At 40.4% G+C, this 19,317-nt stretch overlaps 1 protein-coding gene and 2 non-coding genes across 3 annotated transcripts; all 3 read left to right on the top strand.

Moving 5' to 3' along the window:
• The first annotated feature begins 7,773 nt into the window (after positions 1 to 7,773).
• On the top strand, positions 7,774 to 18,636 carry rps4x (ribosomal protein S4 X-linked). The gene is made up of 7 exons (XM_053343796.1): positions 7,774 to 7,826; positions 8,338 to 8,415; positions 11,340 to 11,520; positions 15,330 to 15,427; positions 16,211 to 16,382; positions 16,976 to 17,133; positions 18,480 to 18,636. Exons 1-7 carry the CDS (start codon positions 7,824 to 7,826, stop codon positions 18,579 to 18,581), a joined length of 792 nt encoding a protein of 263 aa, XP_053199771.1. The 5' UTR covers positions 7,774 to 7,823; the 3' UTR covers positions 18,582 to 18,636.
• LOC128384876 (small nucleolar RNA SNORD61) lies at positions 12,535 to 12,604 on the top strand. Its single transcript, XR_008324605.1, has one exon. It is a non-coding gene; the product is annotated as a small nucleolar RNA SNORD61 (small nucleolar RNA).
• On the top strand, positions 17,276 to 17,345 carry LOC128384875 (small nucleolar RNA SNORD61). Its single transcript, XR_008324604.1, has one exon. It is a non-coding gene; the product is annotated as a small nucleolar RNA SNORD61 (small nucleolar RNA).
• Positions 18,637 to 19,317: the final 681 nt, after the last annotated feature.

Genomic DNA, 19,317 nt, shown 5'->3' with positions numbered 1-19,317 from the left:
CAAAGATGATTTTTTAAAAGCACTTTTTTTGCTCACCGGCTCTCACTTGTACATCTATATGAATATTGTAAATGACTTGAGATCATATTGAAAAATGCTTGTATTTTTGTTACGGCTCTGAGTTTTTGAAGGGGGAAAAAAATAAAGAAAGTGATAACGGAGCAGCAAGTGAATGTTTCTTATTAAAACACCACCAAACACAGATTTAACACACTTATTCTATTTAAAATCACTTTTAATTGATATTTTTGCTGTTTTTTCAAGTAACACATTTAATAAGTTTAATAAGATGCAGAGAAAAAAGAACAATATAACATAAAGTAAAGGTTTAACACACTAAAACGTACTTTTATATACAGGATACAAGATTTTTAAACAGTCTCACGTCGTTTTAGCTCACATAAAAGTTACAAATTGTAATATAATACAGTGTAATATGGTGATTTTTTATTACACATATATAGTCATAAGAGTCTCTTGCTCTATAGTTCAGTTTAAAACCTTTAAAACATATTTGTAAACCTATTAAAATCATTATATACTGTAGTCTTCTCTGTGTCCCATATTGTTAACTTTATTGTACAATGCCGCCATCTGGTGGCCGGTGATGGTAACTGCACTGACTGACAACCTGGAAATTAACTGGATTCACTTTTTATCACCAAGAACAATAAAATTAAGCCTTTTTTGCTCAATATATTCAGATAATTATTTATTTTAATGGTTTTTTTAATCTCCTAATGATTTCAATTTATCTTGAAAGCTTCCTGGAAACACCAACAGTGTAAACATGTGGCGGTAATTGATTCCCAGAAGAAGAACTATACTCCATTTAAACTCAAATAAACATTCAGTTATTATTGATTTATTATTGGAAACTGTATTATTACAAATAATATAAGCTTGCCTGTAGATGTTCAGCCATCAAATTCTCATATAATTATATTTAATAGGAAGTAATTATTATTTGGAAGTGTTTTCCCTATACAGTAATAAGTGCAAAATTACACATTATTTCCTGGCGACTTACTACTTAACCTCATATTTCAACTTGCTAAGAAGTTACAGACCCACTAAATCAAAATTGCACTTCAGATTTTTGGTATTTATTGGTACAGAATAATTATTAAATATGAATTGGTTGTGGCAGTCTGTACTATATGACGTGAGTGTGTTCATAAAAGATTTAAAATGCCCAAAAATAATAAATCTAAGAAATAAATCATTTTTACTGCAATTGTTTTGATTGCTTTTGTTCTTATTTAATATTCTTTATTTTTTTATTGATGCCCTGCTATTTTTACTGACACAATTTGAACTTGTTTCCCTTTTAAAATAGGTTTATAATTTAATTATGACATTGTAAATAAATGGAAATACATATAAAAATGTATTATTTCACTTTATCTCTTGGCTTCATTTAAATCCTCCACAACACTGGAGCATTATACCTTAAAGTTGCATTAATTCAATTATTTTCTTTCTTCATATTTTCTTGTCTTTCTATCCAAAAAAAAAAAAAAAATCAGATTGTCTTAGAAGTGTCAGCCTTGTACAGGAACACAGTATAATGCTGCCATCTAGTGGCGATGTTATACAATGAGGATTTAATGATGAAGATTGAATGAACAGATTGACAGAAACACATGATGTGAAATATGATACGAATGATTCAACACACAGGACAATTATAATAATGTTTGGGAACCGATCTCAGTAAAAATGGTGAGGTGCAATCTTTTTACAGTCTTTTAAAGGGTGAGAAAAGGTGTTTTTTATTATCTTTTTCGTTATAGGCACAATTTAGACCACTTCAACTAGTACAATTGTTTTTATTTTGACTTGCACTTTGTTAGGTCATGTGTTTTTATAACAGATGTTAGTATCATGTGTTTCTTTTACAACTCTTTTTACTGTCTTCTGTTCATTGCTTTTTTATTTTTATGCTTGCATTGAGCTGCTGGAAACCTGAATTTCCCATTTGGAGTCAATAGAGTATCTATCTATCTATCTATCTATCTATCTATCTATCTATCTATCTATCTATCCATCTATCTATCTATCTATCTATCTATCTATCTATCTATCTATCTATCTATCTATCTATCTATCTACCTATCTATCTATCTATCTATCTATCTATCTACCTATCTATCTATCTGTCTATCTATCTATCTATCTATCTATCTATCTATCTATCCATCTATCCATCTATCCATCTATCTATCTATCCATCTATCATCTATCTATCTATCTATCTATCTATCTATCTATCTATCTATCCATCCATCCATCTATCTATCTATCTATCTATCTATCTATCTATCTATCTATCTATCTATCTATCTATCTATCTATCTATCTATCTTTTAAATACTGCTTATGTTCTTTATGATGACCCTGATAAAGCCGAAATTCATTGACCTATCAATAAAGTTCTTCTATACTACAAGTGTTGCTGGAGCTTTTACTTTGTTTTAGGATTTGTCCCCTTATTGTGCACCTTAGAGAAGTGAGTGAAGTTGAGCCAGAAACCTCTACTCTTGTTATTTACATGCTAAATATATACAAATGTTGTGTTTAAAGGGGTTGTGAGATGCTCCCAAAGTTATTCAGATTAAACAAAACGTGACAAAAAGTTGACTTTCGTTAACGGGTGACAAGCTGAACACACTTTGAGGCACCAGTCCAACCCCCAGATAACTATAAAGGAACATAAAATGGTAATATAGATAAGTTAATTAATAAGGACGACCTACAGAGAGTCACAAAAAGCATCCTGTGAGCATTAGAGGAAACAAAAACCCAATGTTTCAATGGTTCATATTAAGCTTTTTGGATTTTACAAGCAAATAAAAGCACTTTAAAATAAAATAAAATTTGGTCACAATATGAGTGTAAAACCAACATAACCCCCCCCCCCCCCCCTCCCCTCAGCTTAAGCCTTAACACAGATTCGTTAGATTATTTCCATCAGCTGGTCTTTATTACGCTCCACAACACTGTCACCTCTAATTATTTCTCCCACCTTTGTAATTTGAGTCCAGAAATATGTCTTTAATCCTCCTGTTGTCCTTGAGTCAAGGGAGGAAGAAGGAAGGGAAGGAGGGAGGAAGGGAGGAAGGAAGAAGGAAGGAAAGGAGGGAGAAAGGGAGGAAAGGAAAGGAAAGGAAAGGAAAGGAAAGGAAAGGAAAGGAAAGGAAAGGAAAGGAAAGGAAAGGAAAGGAAAGGAAAGGAAAGGAAAGGAAAGGAAAGGAAAGGAAAGAAGGAAGGAAAGGAGGGAGAAAGGGAGGAAAGGAAAGGAAAGGAAAGGAAAGAAGGAAGAAAAGGAGGGAGGAAGGAAGGAAGGAAGGAAGAAGGGAGGAAAGGAAAGAAGGAAGGAGGGAAGGAAGAAGGGAGGAAAGGAAAGAAGGAAGGAATAAGGTAGGAAAGAAGGACAGAGGAAAGAAAGAGAGAAGGAGGGAGGGAGGAAGGAATACGGAAAGGAGGGAGGAAGGGAGGAAAGGAAAGGAGGGAGGAAGGGAGGAAAGGAAAGAAGGAAGAAGGACGGAAAGGAGGGAGGAAGGGAGGGAAGGAAAGAAGGAGGGAAGAAAGGGGGATGGAGGAAGTACAGACGGAAGGAAGGAAGGAAGGGAGGAAAGAAGAATAAGACGGGGTCAATTTGACCCGGGAGGACGACACAAGGGTTAATCCTCAATTAAAGTCGTGGATTTAGTGGCCGAACTGTATTTTTTTTTAAATATTATAAACAAGTAGGTCAGGAAATGAAATGTAGACAGACCCCCAACCTGCTGCTGCTGCTGCTGGCTACAGGACAAGTAATTTAAAAATGAGGCTGAAATAAAATATAAAATGTAGGACAGTGGGTTGAATCTGCTCTGCAAAAAAATAAAACTGCTGTGAAGATTTATGTTTCATGGAAAGAAAATAAGAAATATAATAAAAAAAATGGGTCAGCAGAGATAAAACACAGGGGGGCATTTTTATTGTTTATGAGGTATAAACAAAAGTCGAGGTTTGGGATTTGATTCCTGCCGAGCTTGTGTTCATCAGTTGGTAAAAAAAAATGTTGGCAGAAGAAGATCCAGGAAGAGGTTTTATCTTCATTAACCCTCCTGTTGTGCTCCCGGGTCAAATTGACCCATCTGTTTTGACTCTTCCTTCCTTCCTTCCTTCCTTCCCTCCCTCCTTTCCTTCCCTCCTTCCTTCCTTCCTTCTTTCCTCCTTCTTTCCTTCCCTCCTTCTTTCCTCCTTTCCTTCCATCCCTTCTTCCCTCCTTTCCTTCCTTCCTTCCTTCCTTACTTCCCTTCTTCCCTCCTTTCCTTCCCTCCTTCCTTCCTTCCTTCCTTCCTTCCTTCCTTCTTTCCTTCCCTCCTTTCCTTCCCTCCTTCCTTCCTTCCTTCTTTCCTCCTTCTTTCCTTCCCTCCTTCTTTCCTCCTTTCCTTCCATCCCTTCTTCCCTCCTTTCCTTCCTTCCTTCCTTCCTTACTTCCCTTCTTCCCTCCTTTCCTTCCCTCCTTCCTTCCTTCCTTCCTTCCTTCCTTCCTTCCTTCTTTCCTTCCCTCCTTCTTTCCTCCTTTCCTTCCATCCCTTCTTCCCTCCTTTCCTTCCTTCCTTCCTCCCTCCTTTCCTTCCTTCCTTCCTCCCTTTTTTCCTTCCTTCCTTCCTCCTTTCCTTCCTTCCTTCCTTCCTTCCTCCCTCCTTCTTTCCTCCTTTCCTTCCTTCCCTTCTTCCCTCCTTTCATTCCTTCCTTCCTCCTTTCCTTCCTTCCTTCCTTCCTTCCTTCCCTCCTTCCTTCCTTCCTTCCCTCCTTCTTTCCTCCTTTCCTTCCTTCCTTCCTTCCTCCCTTCTTCCTTCCTTTCTTCCTCCATCTCCCTTACTTCCTTCCCTCCTTCCTCCCTCTCTCCTCCCTTCCTTGACTGGAACACAACAGGAGGGTTAAGTGTAAACAGGACTCACATTGGCATTTCCTGAGCAGGACAATCTGAAACACACACACACAGAGAGAGAGAGAGAGAAAGAAGTTTATGGAAGCTAGAAACAAAATCAACAAAGCATGTAGTTATGTCTTATACTGTGTGTGTGTGTGTGTGCTGTGTCACAATTTGTAATCACTTTTATGCAAATATATGCCTCTATTGTATCTAAATCCACATATTCAAATATTAGATTTAATTTAACCCTTAAACAGGCAGGAGTGGAAAATTAGATGTAAAGGAAGGAATGAAAGGAGGGAAGAAGGAAGGGAAGGAAGGGAGGAAGAAGGAAGGAAAGGAAGGAGGGAGGAAGGAAGGAAGGAAGGAAAGAAGGAAGGAAGGAAGGAATGAATGAAAGGAGGGAAGAAGGAAGGGAAGGAAGGGAGGAAGAAGGAAGGAAAGGAAGGAGGGAGGAAGGGAAGGAAAGGAGGAAGAAGGAAGGAAAGGAGGGAGGAAGGAAGGAAGGATGGAAGGAAGGGTTGGAAAAAGGAAGGAGGGAGGAAGGAGGGAGGAAGGAAGGAGGGAGGAAGGAAGGAAGGATGGAAGGAAGGGTTGGAAAAAGGAAGGAGGGAGGAAGGAAGGAGGGAGGAAGGAAGGAAGGTAGGAAGTAAAGGAGGGAAGAAGGAAGGAAATTAAGGAGGAAGGGAAGGAAGGAGGGAGGAAGAAGGAAGGGAAGGAAGGAAGGAAGGATAGAAGAAAGGAAGGAAGGAAGGGTTGGAAAAAAGAAAGGAAGTAAGGGAGGGAAGAGGGAACAGTCAAAACAGAGGGGGTCAATATATATTTATGAAGCTTATACTGTACAGGGTGTCCACAAAGTCTCTTTACAATTTAACCCTCCTGTTGTCCTCAGATTAAGGAAAGACAGAAGGAAGGAAGGAAAAGAGGAAGGAAGTAAGGAGAGAAGGAAGGAAAGGAGTTAGGAGGAAGGAAGGAAGGAAGGAAGGAAGGAAGGAGTAAGGATGAAAAGAGGAAGGAATTTAGGAGAGGAGGAAGGAAGGAAGGAAGGAAGGAAGGAAAGAAAGAAAGGAGTAAGGAGGGAGGGAAGGAAAGAAGGAAGAAAAGAAAGGAGTAAGGAGGGAAGGAAGGAAGGAAGGAAGGAAGGAAGGAAGGAAGGAAGGAGTAAGGATGAAAAGAGGAAGGAATTTAGGAGAGGAGGAAGGAAGGAAGGAAGGAAGGAAAGAAAGGAGTAAGGAGGGAGGGAAGGAAAGAAGGAAGAAAAGAAAGGAGTAAGGAGGGAAGGAAGGAAAGAAGGAAGAAAAGAAAGGAGTAAGGAGGGAAGGAAGGAAGGAAGGAAAGGAGGAAGAAAGGAAGCACGGAAGGATGGAAGGATGAAAAGAGGAAGGAATTTAGGAGAGGAGGAAGGAAGGAAGGAAGGAAAGAAAGGAGTAAGGAGGGAGGGAAGGAAGGAAGGAAGGAAAGAAAGGAGTAAGGAGGGAGGGAAGGAAAGAAGGAAGAAAAGAAAGGAGTAAGGAAGGAAGGAAGGAAAGGAGGAAGAAAGGAAGCACGGAAGGATGGAAGGAGGAGGGAGCAAAGAAAGTGGGGTGGAGGGGAAGAAGGAAGGAAAAATTAAAGAAAGAGAGAGGAAGGAAGGAATGAAGGAAGGAAGGAAGGAGTAAGGATGAAAAGAGGAAGGAATTTAGGAGAGGAGGAAGGAAGGAAGGAAGGAAGGAAGGAAAGAAAGGAGTAAGGAGGGAAAGAGGAAGGAAAGGAAGGAAAGGAGGAAGAAAGGAAGCACGGAAGGATGGAAGGAGGAGGGAGCAAAGAAAGTGGGGTGGAGGGGAAGAAGGAAGGAAAAATTAAAGAAAGAGAGAGGAAGGAAGGAAGGAAGGAAGGAAGGAAGGAAGGAAGGAAGGAAAGGGTGGGGTCAATTTGACCCGGGAGGACGACACAAGGGTTAAAAATATAATTACAAAAGCAATTGATGAGATGTGTTAATCAGATTTGTTCTATGTACTCAATGGTTATCAACGTTTTTAATCACATTGCATTTGTGTATCGTGTCTGGAACAAAGATACGGGACATCAACAACCTGAAGCAAAAGATCACTGATGTCATCGCCTCCATTGATCATTGATGAGGCTCTGCTACAGCGAACACGGCAAGAAATCAAGTACTGTCTTGATGTGCTTCGTGCTACCAATGGAGCCCATATAGAGTCCAAGCTGAACACACTTTGAGGCACCAGTCTAACCTCCAGATAACTATGAAGGAACATAAAATGGTAATATAGATAAGTTAATTAATAAGGACGACTTACAGAGAGTCACAAAAAGCAACCTTTGAGCATTAGAGGAAAAAAAGCCAAATGTTTCAATGGTTCATATTAAGTTTTTTTGATTTTACAAGCAAATAAAAAACACTTAAAAAGACAAATATGGCCACAATATCAGTGTAAAACCAACACAACTCCCCCCCAGTTTAAGCCTTAACACAGATTTATTTGATTATTTCCATCAGCTGGTCTTTATTACACTCCACAACACTGTCACCTCTAATTATTTCTTCCACCATTGTAATTTTAGGCCAGAAATATGTCTTTAAAAGCACTTAAAAAGACAAATTTGTTCAACTGTAAAGAGACTTTATGGACACCCTGTATATACAAAAAATCTAAAAAGTTATAAAACTAAGCAAAAATATACAAGGAAACTATATTAAGAGGAGGAAAGACTATTCAGACTATTCAGAACTATTGCAGTGCCCTGTCACTATCTAATAATGTTAGTGGAAAATGGATTCAGAGTTAACGCGAAGCTCTTATTAAGTTTGTCCCTCCCGCGTTCCCTTCCCCCGCCTTCATCACTGAACACCGGAAGCCGTTGGGTCCTTTCCCCCGCAGACTCCAACATGGTGAGCTGTTTCTCCTCACGATTCCTCTCCGAAACAATCAGCAAACATCACTTTTTCGTCTTGTTTCACCACCCGGTTACATATTCTAGCTTATTAAACCACCTCTGATGAGATGATGGAGCTTTATATTACGAGTTAAAAGCGGCGATGGTTTGATTTTAATGAAGGTTTTTCACCAGCTAGCATCACTGTGGCTAATGATGTTAGCTCGTTCATTGTAAAACTACAGTAACGTTAAAATACAAGTGAAATATTAACATGTGCTGCACTGTGGTTGCGTTTAAATGTATGTTAAATACAACGCTAGTCATAGTTTGTATTTTTATATTAATATATGTTAATTACTGAGGTCATGTGTGTGTAGGCCGCAGCCGGCGGCTCTAGTATGCACCTCTACCCGGCCACCCCTCTCTTTGAGCGGGCGTTCTATCTCCGCTCGCCCCGCTGATTCCTCCAGCATGTAGCCGGTTGTCTGTCCTCTCTCTGACCGGCCTTGTCGTCTCTCCTGCAGGCCAGAGGACCGAAGAAGCACCTGAAGCGCGTCGCAGCGCCAAAGCACTGGATGCTTGACAAGCTCACTGGAGTTTTTGTAAGTAAATGTTCATTTTTTTTAAGATTTGTGCTTAATTTAACTTCAATTAATGTCTAGTTTAGAGTTGTCTTAAGTGTTTAAAGTGTTAGTTTTAATTGTGGTGGAGTTCTGTGTTAAGAGGGTTAAAATGTAAAGGATGAATGGATGAACTTGAAAGGAGGCAACTAAAGTGACCATGTGTGTCTGAATCTGCCCCAGTGAGGGTTTTAGGAAGTAAAAAGTAACACTATGCATATTATTACTGTATTTATAGCTAATAATGTAAAGGCCATACAGCAAGAATGTAACATCAAAGATCAGATGTATCTATATACATGTGTAGTAAGTAAGGTTAAGAGTCAAAGTGTTATGATTGTATTACTCTACCTAAATTAGGCTTCTTAAAGTATTTAAGTTAAATTATGAGGTCAAGCATAAAGAGTGTAGCATTAATAGGCATAATCTTTATGTCTGTACAGGTGTAGAAAGTGTATTGTGTCTTGTTAATCTACCTTAATTAAGCATTAAAGGTTTGTTACTGATCGTAGATAACTCAAATCAGCTGTGTATTAAGTGTTACTTTTCATAGTTGACTTAATTGTAGTTTTATATGTAAATGTTTGAAAGTAGAGTAGATGCACTAAAAGGGAGGAAACTAATATATCTAATGCCTGAACTCTTTTTATACATCTGTCCTATTGAGGTTTGAATTACTACAGCATTTAAAACATTAAGTTATGAGGTCAAGCATAAAGAGTGTAACATCAATAATCATCATGTCTATATAGGTGTGGAAAGTGTTTTGATCTTATTAGTTAGACATTGAGGACTTCTTACTGACAGTAAATCACAGAAATCAGCTGTGTAGATTTGGAGTCTCTTCTGTTTTTTGAAGTGTTAATTTAAATTTTTGCAATAATAGTTTTATATAATAAGGTTTGAAAGTAGAAGATGATGAATGGATGCACTAAAAGGGAAGCAACTAATGTATCTGAAGCCTGAAATCCTCTTTAAAATCTGCCCCAGTGAAGATTTAACAACTTAAATATGTCTTTTAATACAAATTTAACTTAAATTATGAGGTCATACACTTATAATGTAGCATCCTCATGTGGACACAAGTGTAGAAATCACTGTTAAATAGAGGTGGCATGTAGATAATAGGAGGTTAAAGAGGCAGAAAGTGTAATAAGTGTCTTTATTAAGCTACATCTATTAGACATTAAAGGTTTGTTACTGTCAGATAACCAAATCAGCTGGTGTCTCACCTGTCTACATGTTTAGTATATAATCCTTTTATAAAGTAGTGTGAAGGTCATTTCATGTGACCCTCCAGTCGTACTGTTACAGGCACAGCAAACATTAAAGCTCATATATACATCTAGAGGTTAAAATTAAACCATTGAGTCAGTTTTTTCAAGTCTTAAAGCAACAGTCAGGTGTATAAATGAACATTAACCCTCCTGTTGTGTTCGAGTCAAGGAAGGGAGGAAGAAGGAAGGAAAGGAGGGAGGGAGGGAGGAGGGAGGGAGGGAGGAAGGAGGGAAGGAAGAAAGGGAGATGGAGGAAGGAAGAAAGGAGGAAGAAAGGAAGGAAGAAGGGAAAGGAGGAAAGAAGAAGGGAAGGAAGGATGAAGGAAGGAAGAAAGGAAAGAAGGAAGGAAGGAAGAAGGGAGGAAGGAAGGAAGGAAGAAGGGAGGAAGGAAGGAAGGAAGGAAAGGAGGGAAGAAGGGAAGTAAGGAAAGAAGGGAAGTAAGGAAAGGAGGAAGGAAGGAAGGAAGGAAAGGAGGGAAGAGGGGAAGGAAGGAAAGGAGGGAAGGAAGGAAGGAAAGAAGGAAGGAAGAGTCAAAACAGACGGGTCAATTTGACCCGGGAGCACAACAGGAGGGTTAAAGCTGTTTTTTCTTGCTGTATTAATTCCTCCTGTTCATACTGACCATTAGGGATCATTAGAAGATCCCTTTTTATAATGTAAGTTTAATCTGAAGCTAATATGAAGTTTCAATCGTCCAAAATGAGTCAAATCTTAAGTCAAAGTACTTTTTGTTACTCCACTTCCACCACAGCTCAACAGGGAAACACTAAACTTTAAAGACTGTAAATGTGTCAGATATCTACTTGATGTGACGATATGATTAGTATTAATGTGGAAACTCTCTGAGATGGTACTAAAGGTGTTCTTTGCTGAGGTGTAAATGTTACTTTTTGGAGGGAATTTGAGAAGTTTTATTACAGTCAGCAGACGGGAACGAGTTAAAGACTGATGCTACAAAATGTCCTTAGCTGGACTTTCATCAGGGTTGTTAAGAGTCGGCATTTTAACCTTTTTTTTTAATTATGTGGAAGTGACAGGAAAGTTTAACAGCTGCTGGATTTTAGTAACTTTTTATACATTGATGTGAAAAGTTAAATTAATGTCATCAAATTGGACCTAAACATTGTTGGTCTGTAGTATAAAACTTACTTCAATAAAATCTTAATTAAAAAAAAAATACAGCATTTAATAGATTTAAAAATATTATTTAATTATAAATAATAAATACATTGAAATAAAGATTAAATAAATTAAAATAATAAATATAATAAATTAAAAATACATTTGAAATAAAGCCTAAATTTAAAAATAAATAATAAATACATATTTTAAATATTAAATAATAGTAAATGGTTAAATAATTAATTAAAAATACATTTAAAATCAAGTTTAAATAAAATGTAAAAATAAATAATACATTAAATAAATTTTAATTATTTTAAATTACATAAATAATAATAAATAGTTAAATAATAAATTAAAAATACAATATAAATCTGTCTTGTGAGTAAGTTGATAAATCAGACGTTTAATTGAAAATGATTAACGGATCCTGATGAAGCTTCAACCAACTTCTAATTTAAATAATAACACCCCCCCCCCCCCCCCCCCCCCCTTCTCTCTCCCAGGCTCCTCGCCCCTCCACCGGTCCCCACAAGCTGAGGGAGTGCCTGCCCCTCATCATCTTCCTGAGGAACCGTCTGAAGTACGCTCTGACCGGAGACGAGGTGAAGAAGATCTGCATGCAGAGGTTCATCAAGATCGACGGCAAAGTCCGCACCGACATCACCTACCCCGCTGGATTCATGGGTGAGCTTCTAGACCAGCACGGGGGGGAGGGGGGGGGTCACACTCCTCTTCATTCAAGGGTCACATAGAGAACTGTTTAGTCTGATGTGGGTCGGATCATTAAAGAGATGGAGAGAAGGAGGGAGGGAAGGAAAGACACACAGACAGACAAAAGGAAGGATTGAAGGAAGGTAGGAAGGACATATGAAGGTGGGAAGGACAGATGGACAGAAGGAAGGTAGGAAGGACATATGATGGAAGGAAGGAAGGAAGGACATGATGGAAGGAAGGAAGGAAGGACATGATGGAAGGAAGGAAGGACATATGATGGAAGGAAGGAAGGACATATGATGGAAGGAAGGAAGGACATGATGGAAGGAAGGAAGGAAGGACATATGATGGAAGGAAGGAAGGAAGGACATATGATGGAAGGGAGGGAGGAAGGAAGGAACGAATAAGGGGGGGGAAAGGAAGGAGGGAGGAAGGACAGACAGACTGTAGGTAGGAAGGAAGGAAGGAACGAATAAGGGGGGAAAGAAGGAAGGACATATTGAAGGAAGGAAAAGAGCACAGGAGGGAAAGTGGGCCCGACTGCACCCCTCAGCGGGCCAGTTCTGGCCCCTCGGGCCGCATGTTTGACACCCCTGTTTTAACCATACCTGGGTGTGGTGCGTTCAGGGACAGTCGGGAACTCTGGCCTCCTTACAGTTATCGATGCAGCTCAGCGGTTTTGGAGGATTAGTCGAGGTCGTGTTCGATTAATTAGACGTTAAGAGGAATTAACGAACAGGAAATGACTGTCGGATGAGTCCAAGTGGTTAATTGGTGCGTAACGATGCGTAGCGGCGGAGCGATGATGACTCTGTGGTTTTGATCAGTAATGAGCTGAAACTCTCCAACATCTTTGTCATCATTAACTCCCATCCTAGGAAAAAAATCCCATCCCATCCTAGGAAAAAAATAGATGTTTTTAGGGCTTTTTCTTGCAGCTTAATTAGAATGAACGATTTTTTATTTATTTTTTTTATTAGAGGAGCAATGATGACTTTCTGGTTTTGATCAGCAATGAAAATACACAACCAATCCTCTAAGAAGTTCTGAGCTCCAGATAAAACATTTTAAAGTCAGAGTGTGAAGAAGACTCGATATTAACAGACGACTGTAACGCAGGATGAGTGATGGAGAGGAAACAGGAGAGGGTTAGGTTGTTTATTTAAAAGAAGTTAATAGATTATAAGTTTAATTTATGATGTTTTCTTGGAGGGAAACCCTTTTATTAAAGAGTGAAGAACAAGTGAAGTCTTTATATATTCAACGTCTCATCTTTCTTAAGTCTCAAACATTAAAGAAGCATTATAAAAGGTGATATCGACCCAAAATCTTAAAGTTTAAAGACAATTTAATATTAGCAGACAGGCTAGAGGAGAGGAAACGGGGGCAATTTTAGTTTTTTTTTTTTTTTTTTAAAGTAAGTTAAAGGACTAAATTTGTCGCTCAGTTTAATTTATGATGTTTTATTGGAGGAAAAAGTGTAAAAAGTGAGTTTAGTTAAGAGGAGGTTTGAACTTTATATTCAACATCTTTTCTTTCTTTTCTCTTAAATTTTGAATGTCAGATCTGAAACAATCCTCCTTTTAGTGTTTAACCCCTCCTGTTGTCCTTGAGTCAAGGAAGGAAAGTAGATAAAAGAAAGGGAGGGAGGAAAGGAAAGGGGAAAGGAAGGAAACGAGGGAGGAAAGGGAGGAGGGTAGGAGGGATGGAGAGGAAGGAAAGAAGGGAAGGAGCGAGGGAGGAAGAAACAGTCAATACAGACAGGGTCAATTTGACCCGGGAGGACGACAGGAAGGTTAAAGAAGCTCAGACTGTTACTTTTTATTTATCACTACCATCCTTGAGAGTTTTTAAACCAGTATTTGATATTTATTTTTATTCAGCAGGATGATATTTGTGTTGTTTGTGTTGTTTGTGATATTCTGGATCAGAAGGACAGATGGGGAAACATCCGCTGCTCCACTTCGCTGATTACAAACTAACATTTCTCCTCTCAGTCAACACATTCACTCATTTCACTGCTGCATGTAGAAAATCAACTTCCTGTTGGTAGAAACCTTTCCTTCTGTTTCATTCTGCTCCTTTTATTAGTCCCATTTCTTTTAAAGATGGAGAGATAGAAACATTAAAGGAGTGAGTGAGAGAGAGAGAGAGAGAGAGAGAGAGAGAGAGAGAGAGAGAGAGAGAGAGAGAGAGGAAGCAGTAGAGGAGTAAATATTGTTGTCACACCTCCCACCAAACTGCGAGCCGCCAGCAGCCTCACGCCGAGGTGTGACGGTTTAATTTCCAAATCAAGAGGAAGTCTTGGCAGCAGCTTCATCATCATCATCATCATCATCATCATCATCATCATCATCAGCCGCCTATTTATATAATATACCTGAAGATTAAACACCTGGACGCTCTCCAGAGGGCCTTCCTTCCCTCTTTCCATCTCTCTTCCTTCCCTCTTTCCATCTCCCTTCCTTCCTTTCCCCTCCCTCCTTTCATTCCTTCCCCCTCCCTTCCACCCTTCCTTTCTTCTTCCTCCCTCCCTGCTTTCATTCCTTCCTTCTTTCCTCCCTTCCTTCCTTCTTTCCTCCTGCCTCCTTTCATTCCTTCTCCCTCTCTTCCTTTCCTTCCTTCTCCTCCCTTCCTCCTTCTCCCTCCCTCCCTCCCTTCCTTCTTTCCTTTCCTCTCCCTTCTTCCCTCGAAAGCCTTGGCAGCATGACATCATCCTATTTATATAATATACATGAAGATTAAACACCTGGACGCTCTCGACCAGAAGCAGAGATTTCTACTGCAGGGACGATGATGATGATGATGATGATGAATGTTTAAAATATTTCTATTAGTCTTTTACACAGTAGATAGAAATTAGGAAGGTTAATTTAAAGGATAATTACCGTTTTTTACCATCTGGACTTTATTTCTAGCATAAAATACGATCATTTACTCACCCAGATAACTTTGGTGTCATTTGGAGTCGTTCAGACTAAAGTAGCTCCAGTGGAGCGTCGCGTATATCCGTATAATGAGAGTACACGGGGCACCGAAGCGCAGCCTCTATATAACACATTATCTGCCACCAAACTAGTTCATATCACCAATATTTAGTTATGATACGTTAGTGCTATTCCCCTCTGAGTCCGTGGTGGCATGTTATCAACATCCGGGGTCTGTAGGTTGATCCTCCAGTGTTGTGATACAGATGCTTATCCACACATCCAGACGCGTATCTCCTGGCCTCACATGCCACCACGGGCTCGGAGGGAACCTCCTTTTTTTTTTTTTTTTTAGAAAGATAAGACATGTTTAGTGGCTCAAGAAAGAATCTGATTAACTATAAATGAGTTTTGACCAGTGGTGGTAAGATTAGTGAAGTATTGAGACAGTGTAAATTGGAATAACTGAATAACTCTTCTGTAGAAACTGGAGTTTTATTCTCAGTATGTTTCAGGTTTTCAGTGCAGTCGGTGTTGCTGGTTTAGATTTAATTGGGAAGACTCAAGTAGACAGGTTGTTGGTTCATAATGAAAGGTTGCTGATAACCTCACAAACACCTCGAGTTAGATAGAAAAGTAAATGTTGAGTATTTTCTTCCACTTTTTGCTCAGATATCGCAATATGGAGAAGCTAAAATTTTGGCTTCTTGGCTGAAAAATTAATGCATTTAAAAGCGATCAAGTACTCAAATTCATTTATTTTATCTTGGTAATATAACTGTCTCATTAAACAGGAAGTTAAAATAAACTAAAGATGCTGAAAGTCTGTATTTTACTCTGTTTCTCTCTCAGATGTGATCAGCATCGAGAAGACCGGTGAGCACTTCCGTCTGATCTACGATGTGAAGGGACGTTTCACCGTCCACCGCATCACCGCCGAGGAGGCCAAGGTGAGAAACTCAACATCTACAGAGAGGCTTTAGAGTTCGTTAGGAAAGAGTGGAGCAGAAGATACAACGGGACGAAGTTTAGTTTAAGAGAGAAAAAGTTTGAGTTTGAATGATTTAACGACCTGATTTAACCTTCGTGTCGTCCTTCCTTCCTTCCTCTCTTCCTTCCCTCCCTTCCTTCTTCCTTCCTTCCTTCTCCCTCCCTCCCTTCCTTCCTTCCTTCTCTCCTTCCTTCCTTCTCTCCTTCCTTCTTCTCTTCCTTCCTTCCATCTGTCCTTTTTTCCTTCTTCCTTCCCTCCTCCCTTCCTTCCTCCTTCCTTCCTTCATCCTCCCTTCCTTCCTCCCTCCCTTCCATCCTTCTTCCCTCCCTCCCTCCTTTCCATCCTTCCTTCACTCCTCCCTCCCTTTCAACCATCCTTCCTTCACTCCTCCCTCCCTTTCAACCTTCCTTCCTCCTTTTCTTCCTTCCTTCCTCCCTTCTTCCCTTCTTCCCTTCTTCCTCTCTTCCTTCTTTCCTCCCTTCCATCCTTCCTACCTCCCTCCTTCCTTCCTTCCTTCCTTCCTTGACTCGAGGACAACAGGAGGGTTAAGGTGTCTTGGAGATAAATTGACAGCAGAGAGTCTTGGTAGAGTTTAAAAACTTTAAAGAAGTAAAAGATGAAGAGTTTAAAAACCTGCGGCTGTCAGATTGAAGTTTTATTTCAGCTCCTAATTAACAGTCCATCTATTTCCAGCCTTTATAAGTAACACTCTTCCTCCTCTTCCTCTTCCTCCGTCTTGCAGTACAAGCTGTGCAAGGTGAAGAAGCTCATCGTCGGCACCAAGGGGATCCCCCACCTGGTGACCCACGACGCCCGCACCATCCGCTACCCCGACCCCCTCATTAAGGTCAACGACACCATCCGCATCGACCTGGACACCGGCAAGATCACAGACTTCATCAAGTTCGACACCGGTAGGTCCTTAACGTCGTCACCATGGCAACCTCCTGTCGTCCTCCCGGGTCAAATTGACCCCGTCTGTTTAGACTGTTCCTTTTTTCCTTCCTCCCTCCTTTCCTTCCTCCCTCCCTTCCTCTTACCTTCCTTCCTTCCATCCCTCCTATCTTCCTTCCTTCCTTCTTTCCTCCTTTCTTTCCTCCCTCCCTCCTACCTACCTTCCTTTGTCCATCCGTCCTTTCTACCCTCCCTTCTTTCCTACCTTCCTTCCTCCCTTCCTTCCTTCCTTCGTCCGTCCTTCCTTCCACTTACCTTCCTTCCTTCCTTCCTTTGTCCGTCCTTCCTTCCATCCCTCCCTTCTACCTTCCTTCCCACCTTTCTTTGTCCGTCCGTCCTTCCTACCTTCCTTCCTTCCTTCTTTCCTCCCTCCCTCCTTCCTCCCTTCCCTCCTTCCTCTCTCCCTTCCTTACTTGACTCGAACACAACAGGAGAGTTAACATTGTCACCATGGCAACAGTGGATCTAAACTTAATGTGATTTTTTTTAAAAAGGGCCAAATCTGACTCCTTCTTCTTCTCACTCCTCTTTTTTTTTGTTTTTTTCCCCCTAGGAAACCTGTGCATGGTGACCGGAGGCGCTAATTTGGGGCGTATCGGTATCATCACCAACAGGGAGCGTCACCCCGGCTCCTTCGACGTGGTGCACGTTAAGGACAGCACGGGCAACAGCTTCGCCACCAGGCTCTCCAACATCTTCGTCATCGGCAAGGTGAAGAGACGATTTGTGCTGTTTAACTCCCATCCTAGGAAAAACATCCCATCCCATCCTAGGAAACAAAATTGCTGTTTTAAGGCTTTTTTTTTGCAGCTTAATTAGAATAAATGATTTTTCTTTTTTTTGGATTAGAGGAGCAATGATGACTTTCTGGTTTTGATCAGCAATGAAAATACACAACCAATCCTCTAAGAAGTTCTGAGCTCCTTCACTAAAGATTTTAAAGCTTTTATTATTTAAAAAAAAAAAGAAAGATGATTTCTCTCCTTAGTCATTTATATATTTTCTATATTATAAAGCCAGGGGTGTCAAACATGCGGCCCATGGGCCAGATCCGGTCCATCGAGGGGTCCAATCCGGCACTCGATGGCACTTTCCTTATTCCTCCCTTCCTTCCTTTTTCTTCCTTCCTTCCTTCCTTCCTTCTGTCCTTCTTTCTGTCCTTCCTCCCTTCCATCTATTTATCCTTCCTTCCTTCCTTCTATTGGTCCTTCCTTCCATCTGTCCTTCTTTCCTTCCTTCCTGTCTTATTTTCCTTTCTTCCTTCCTTCCTTCTTTCCTTCCATCTGTCCTCCCTTCCTTCCTTCCTTCTATTTGTCCTTCCTCCCTTTCTTCCTTCCTTCCTTCTTTCCTTCCATCTGTCCTCCCTTCCTTCCTTCCTTCTATTTGTCCTTCCTCCCTTCCTTCCTTCCGTCCGTCCTTCTTTCTATTTGTCCGTCCTTGCTTTCTTCCTTCCTTCCATCTATTTGTCCTTCCTTCTTTCCTTCCTTCCTCCCTTTCTTCCTTCCTTCCATCTGTCTTTCCTCCCTTCCTTCCTTCCATCTTTCTTTCCTTCCTCCCTTCCTTCCTTCTATCTGTCTTTCCTCCCTTTCTTCCTTCCTCCCTTTCTTCCTTCCTTTCTTCCTTCCTCCCTTTCTTCCTTCCATCTTTCTTTCCTTCCTCCCTTCCTTCCTTCTTTCCTCCCTTCCTTCCTTCTATATGTCCTTCCTTCCCTCCATCTTTTTAATGATCCGGCCCACGTGACATTAAATTGGTCTGTATGTGGCCCTTGAATGAAAATGAGTTTGACACCTCTGTTGTAAAAGTTAAATATTCAGAAATGATGAAAAATACCCTAAATCAAAGTCTTAAAGTTGTATGTTTTGTCTGATTCAATAATAACTTTATTAGTAGAGCTCATTTCATACAAGAAATATATTATTATAACAATAAAAGTGCTTAAAAGTAGCATAAAGAACTTTCTGGCTTTTAAAGTATCAGATATTTATGACTCTTATTTTGGAATCTTAACCATTTCCTCTTCCTTCCCTCCCTCCATTCCATTCTGTCTCCGTTTCCAGGGCAACAAGCCGTGGGTGTCCCTGCCCAGAGGAAAGGGAATCCGTCTGACCATCGCCGAGGAGAGAGACAAGAGGCTGGCCGCCAAGCAGGGCAGCAGCTAAACCGACTGCACAGCCTGAGACCTGGTTTTCAAATAAACTGTTATTTACAAAACCACTCCGAGCTTCGTCCCGCTTTTATTTTATTTATTTATTTCACACAGTCTATTTTAGAAGTTAGGAAAGTTTGGGAGGAACGGGTGCTTTAAGTACATAGTTAAAATAAAGTTTATTATAGTTCAAACATCCTTAACCCTCCTGTTGTCCTCGAGTCAAGGAAGGGAAGGAAAGGACTGAGGGGGGAAGGAAGACAGAAGGAAAGGATGAAGGGAGGAAGGATAGAAAGGAGGAACTAAGGGAGGAAGAAGGATAGAAAGGAGGAACTAAGGGAGGAAGAAGGATAGAAAGGAGGAACTAAGGGAGGAAGAAGGATAGAAAGGAGGAACTAAGGGAGGAAGAAGGAAAGAGGAGGAACTAAGGGAGCAAGAAGGAAAGAGGAGGAACTAAGGGAGGAAGAAGGAAAGAGGAGGAACTAAGGGAGCAAGAAGGAAAGAGGAGGAACTAAGGGAGCAAGAAGGGAGGGAGTGAGAAAGGAAAAGAGGAAGGAAGAGAGAGGAACCGTCAAAACAGACGGGGTCAATTTGACCCGGGAGGACGACAGGAAGGTTCAATTGCTCTAAAATACACCTGAGATCATTCAAAGCGGGGGGTTCAACATGAGGCCCGTGGGCCAGTAGCGGCCGCCGAGTTGGTCCAATCTGGCCCACAGGATAATTTATGAAAGTATGAAAATTAGAGA

Source organism: Scomber japonicus, chromosome 22, assembly GCF_027409825.1.
Source record: "Scomber japonicus isolate fScoJap1 chromosome 22, fScoJap1.pri, whole genome shotgun sequence".
Taxonomy (NCBI): Eukaryota; Metazoa; Chordata; class Actinopteri; order Scombriformes; family Scombridae; genus Scomber; species Scomber japonicus.
This window is presented reverse-complemented; position numbering and strand designations above follow the sequence as displayed.

Excerpts from the sequence above, each read along its gene's own strand:
- rps4x (XM_053343796.1), top strand. Across the intron at positions 11,521-15,329 it reads CTACCCCGCTGGATTCATGG|ATGTGATCAGCATCGAGAAG; the intron begins GTGAGCTTCTAG and ends TTTCTCTCTCAG. Across the intron at positions 17,134-18,479 it reads ACATCTTCGTCATCGGCAAG|GGCAACAAGCCGTGGGTGTC; the intron begins GTGAAGAGACGA and ends CTCCGTTTCCAG.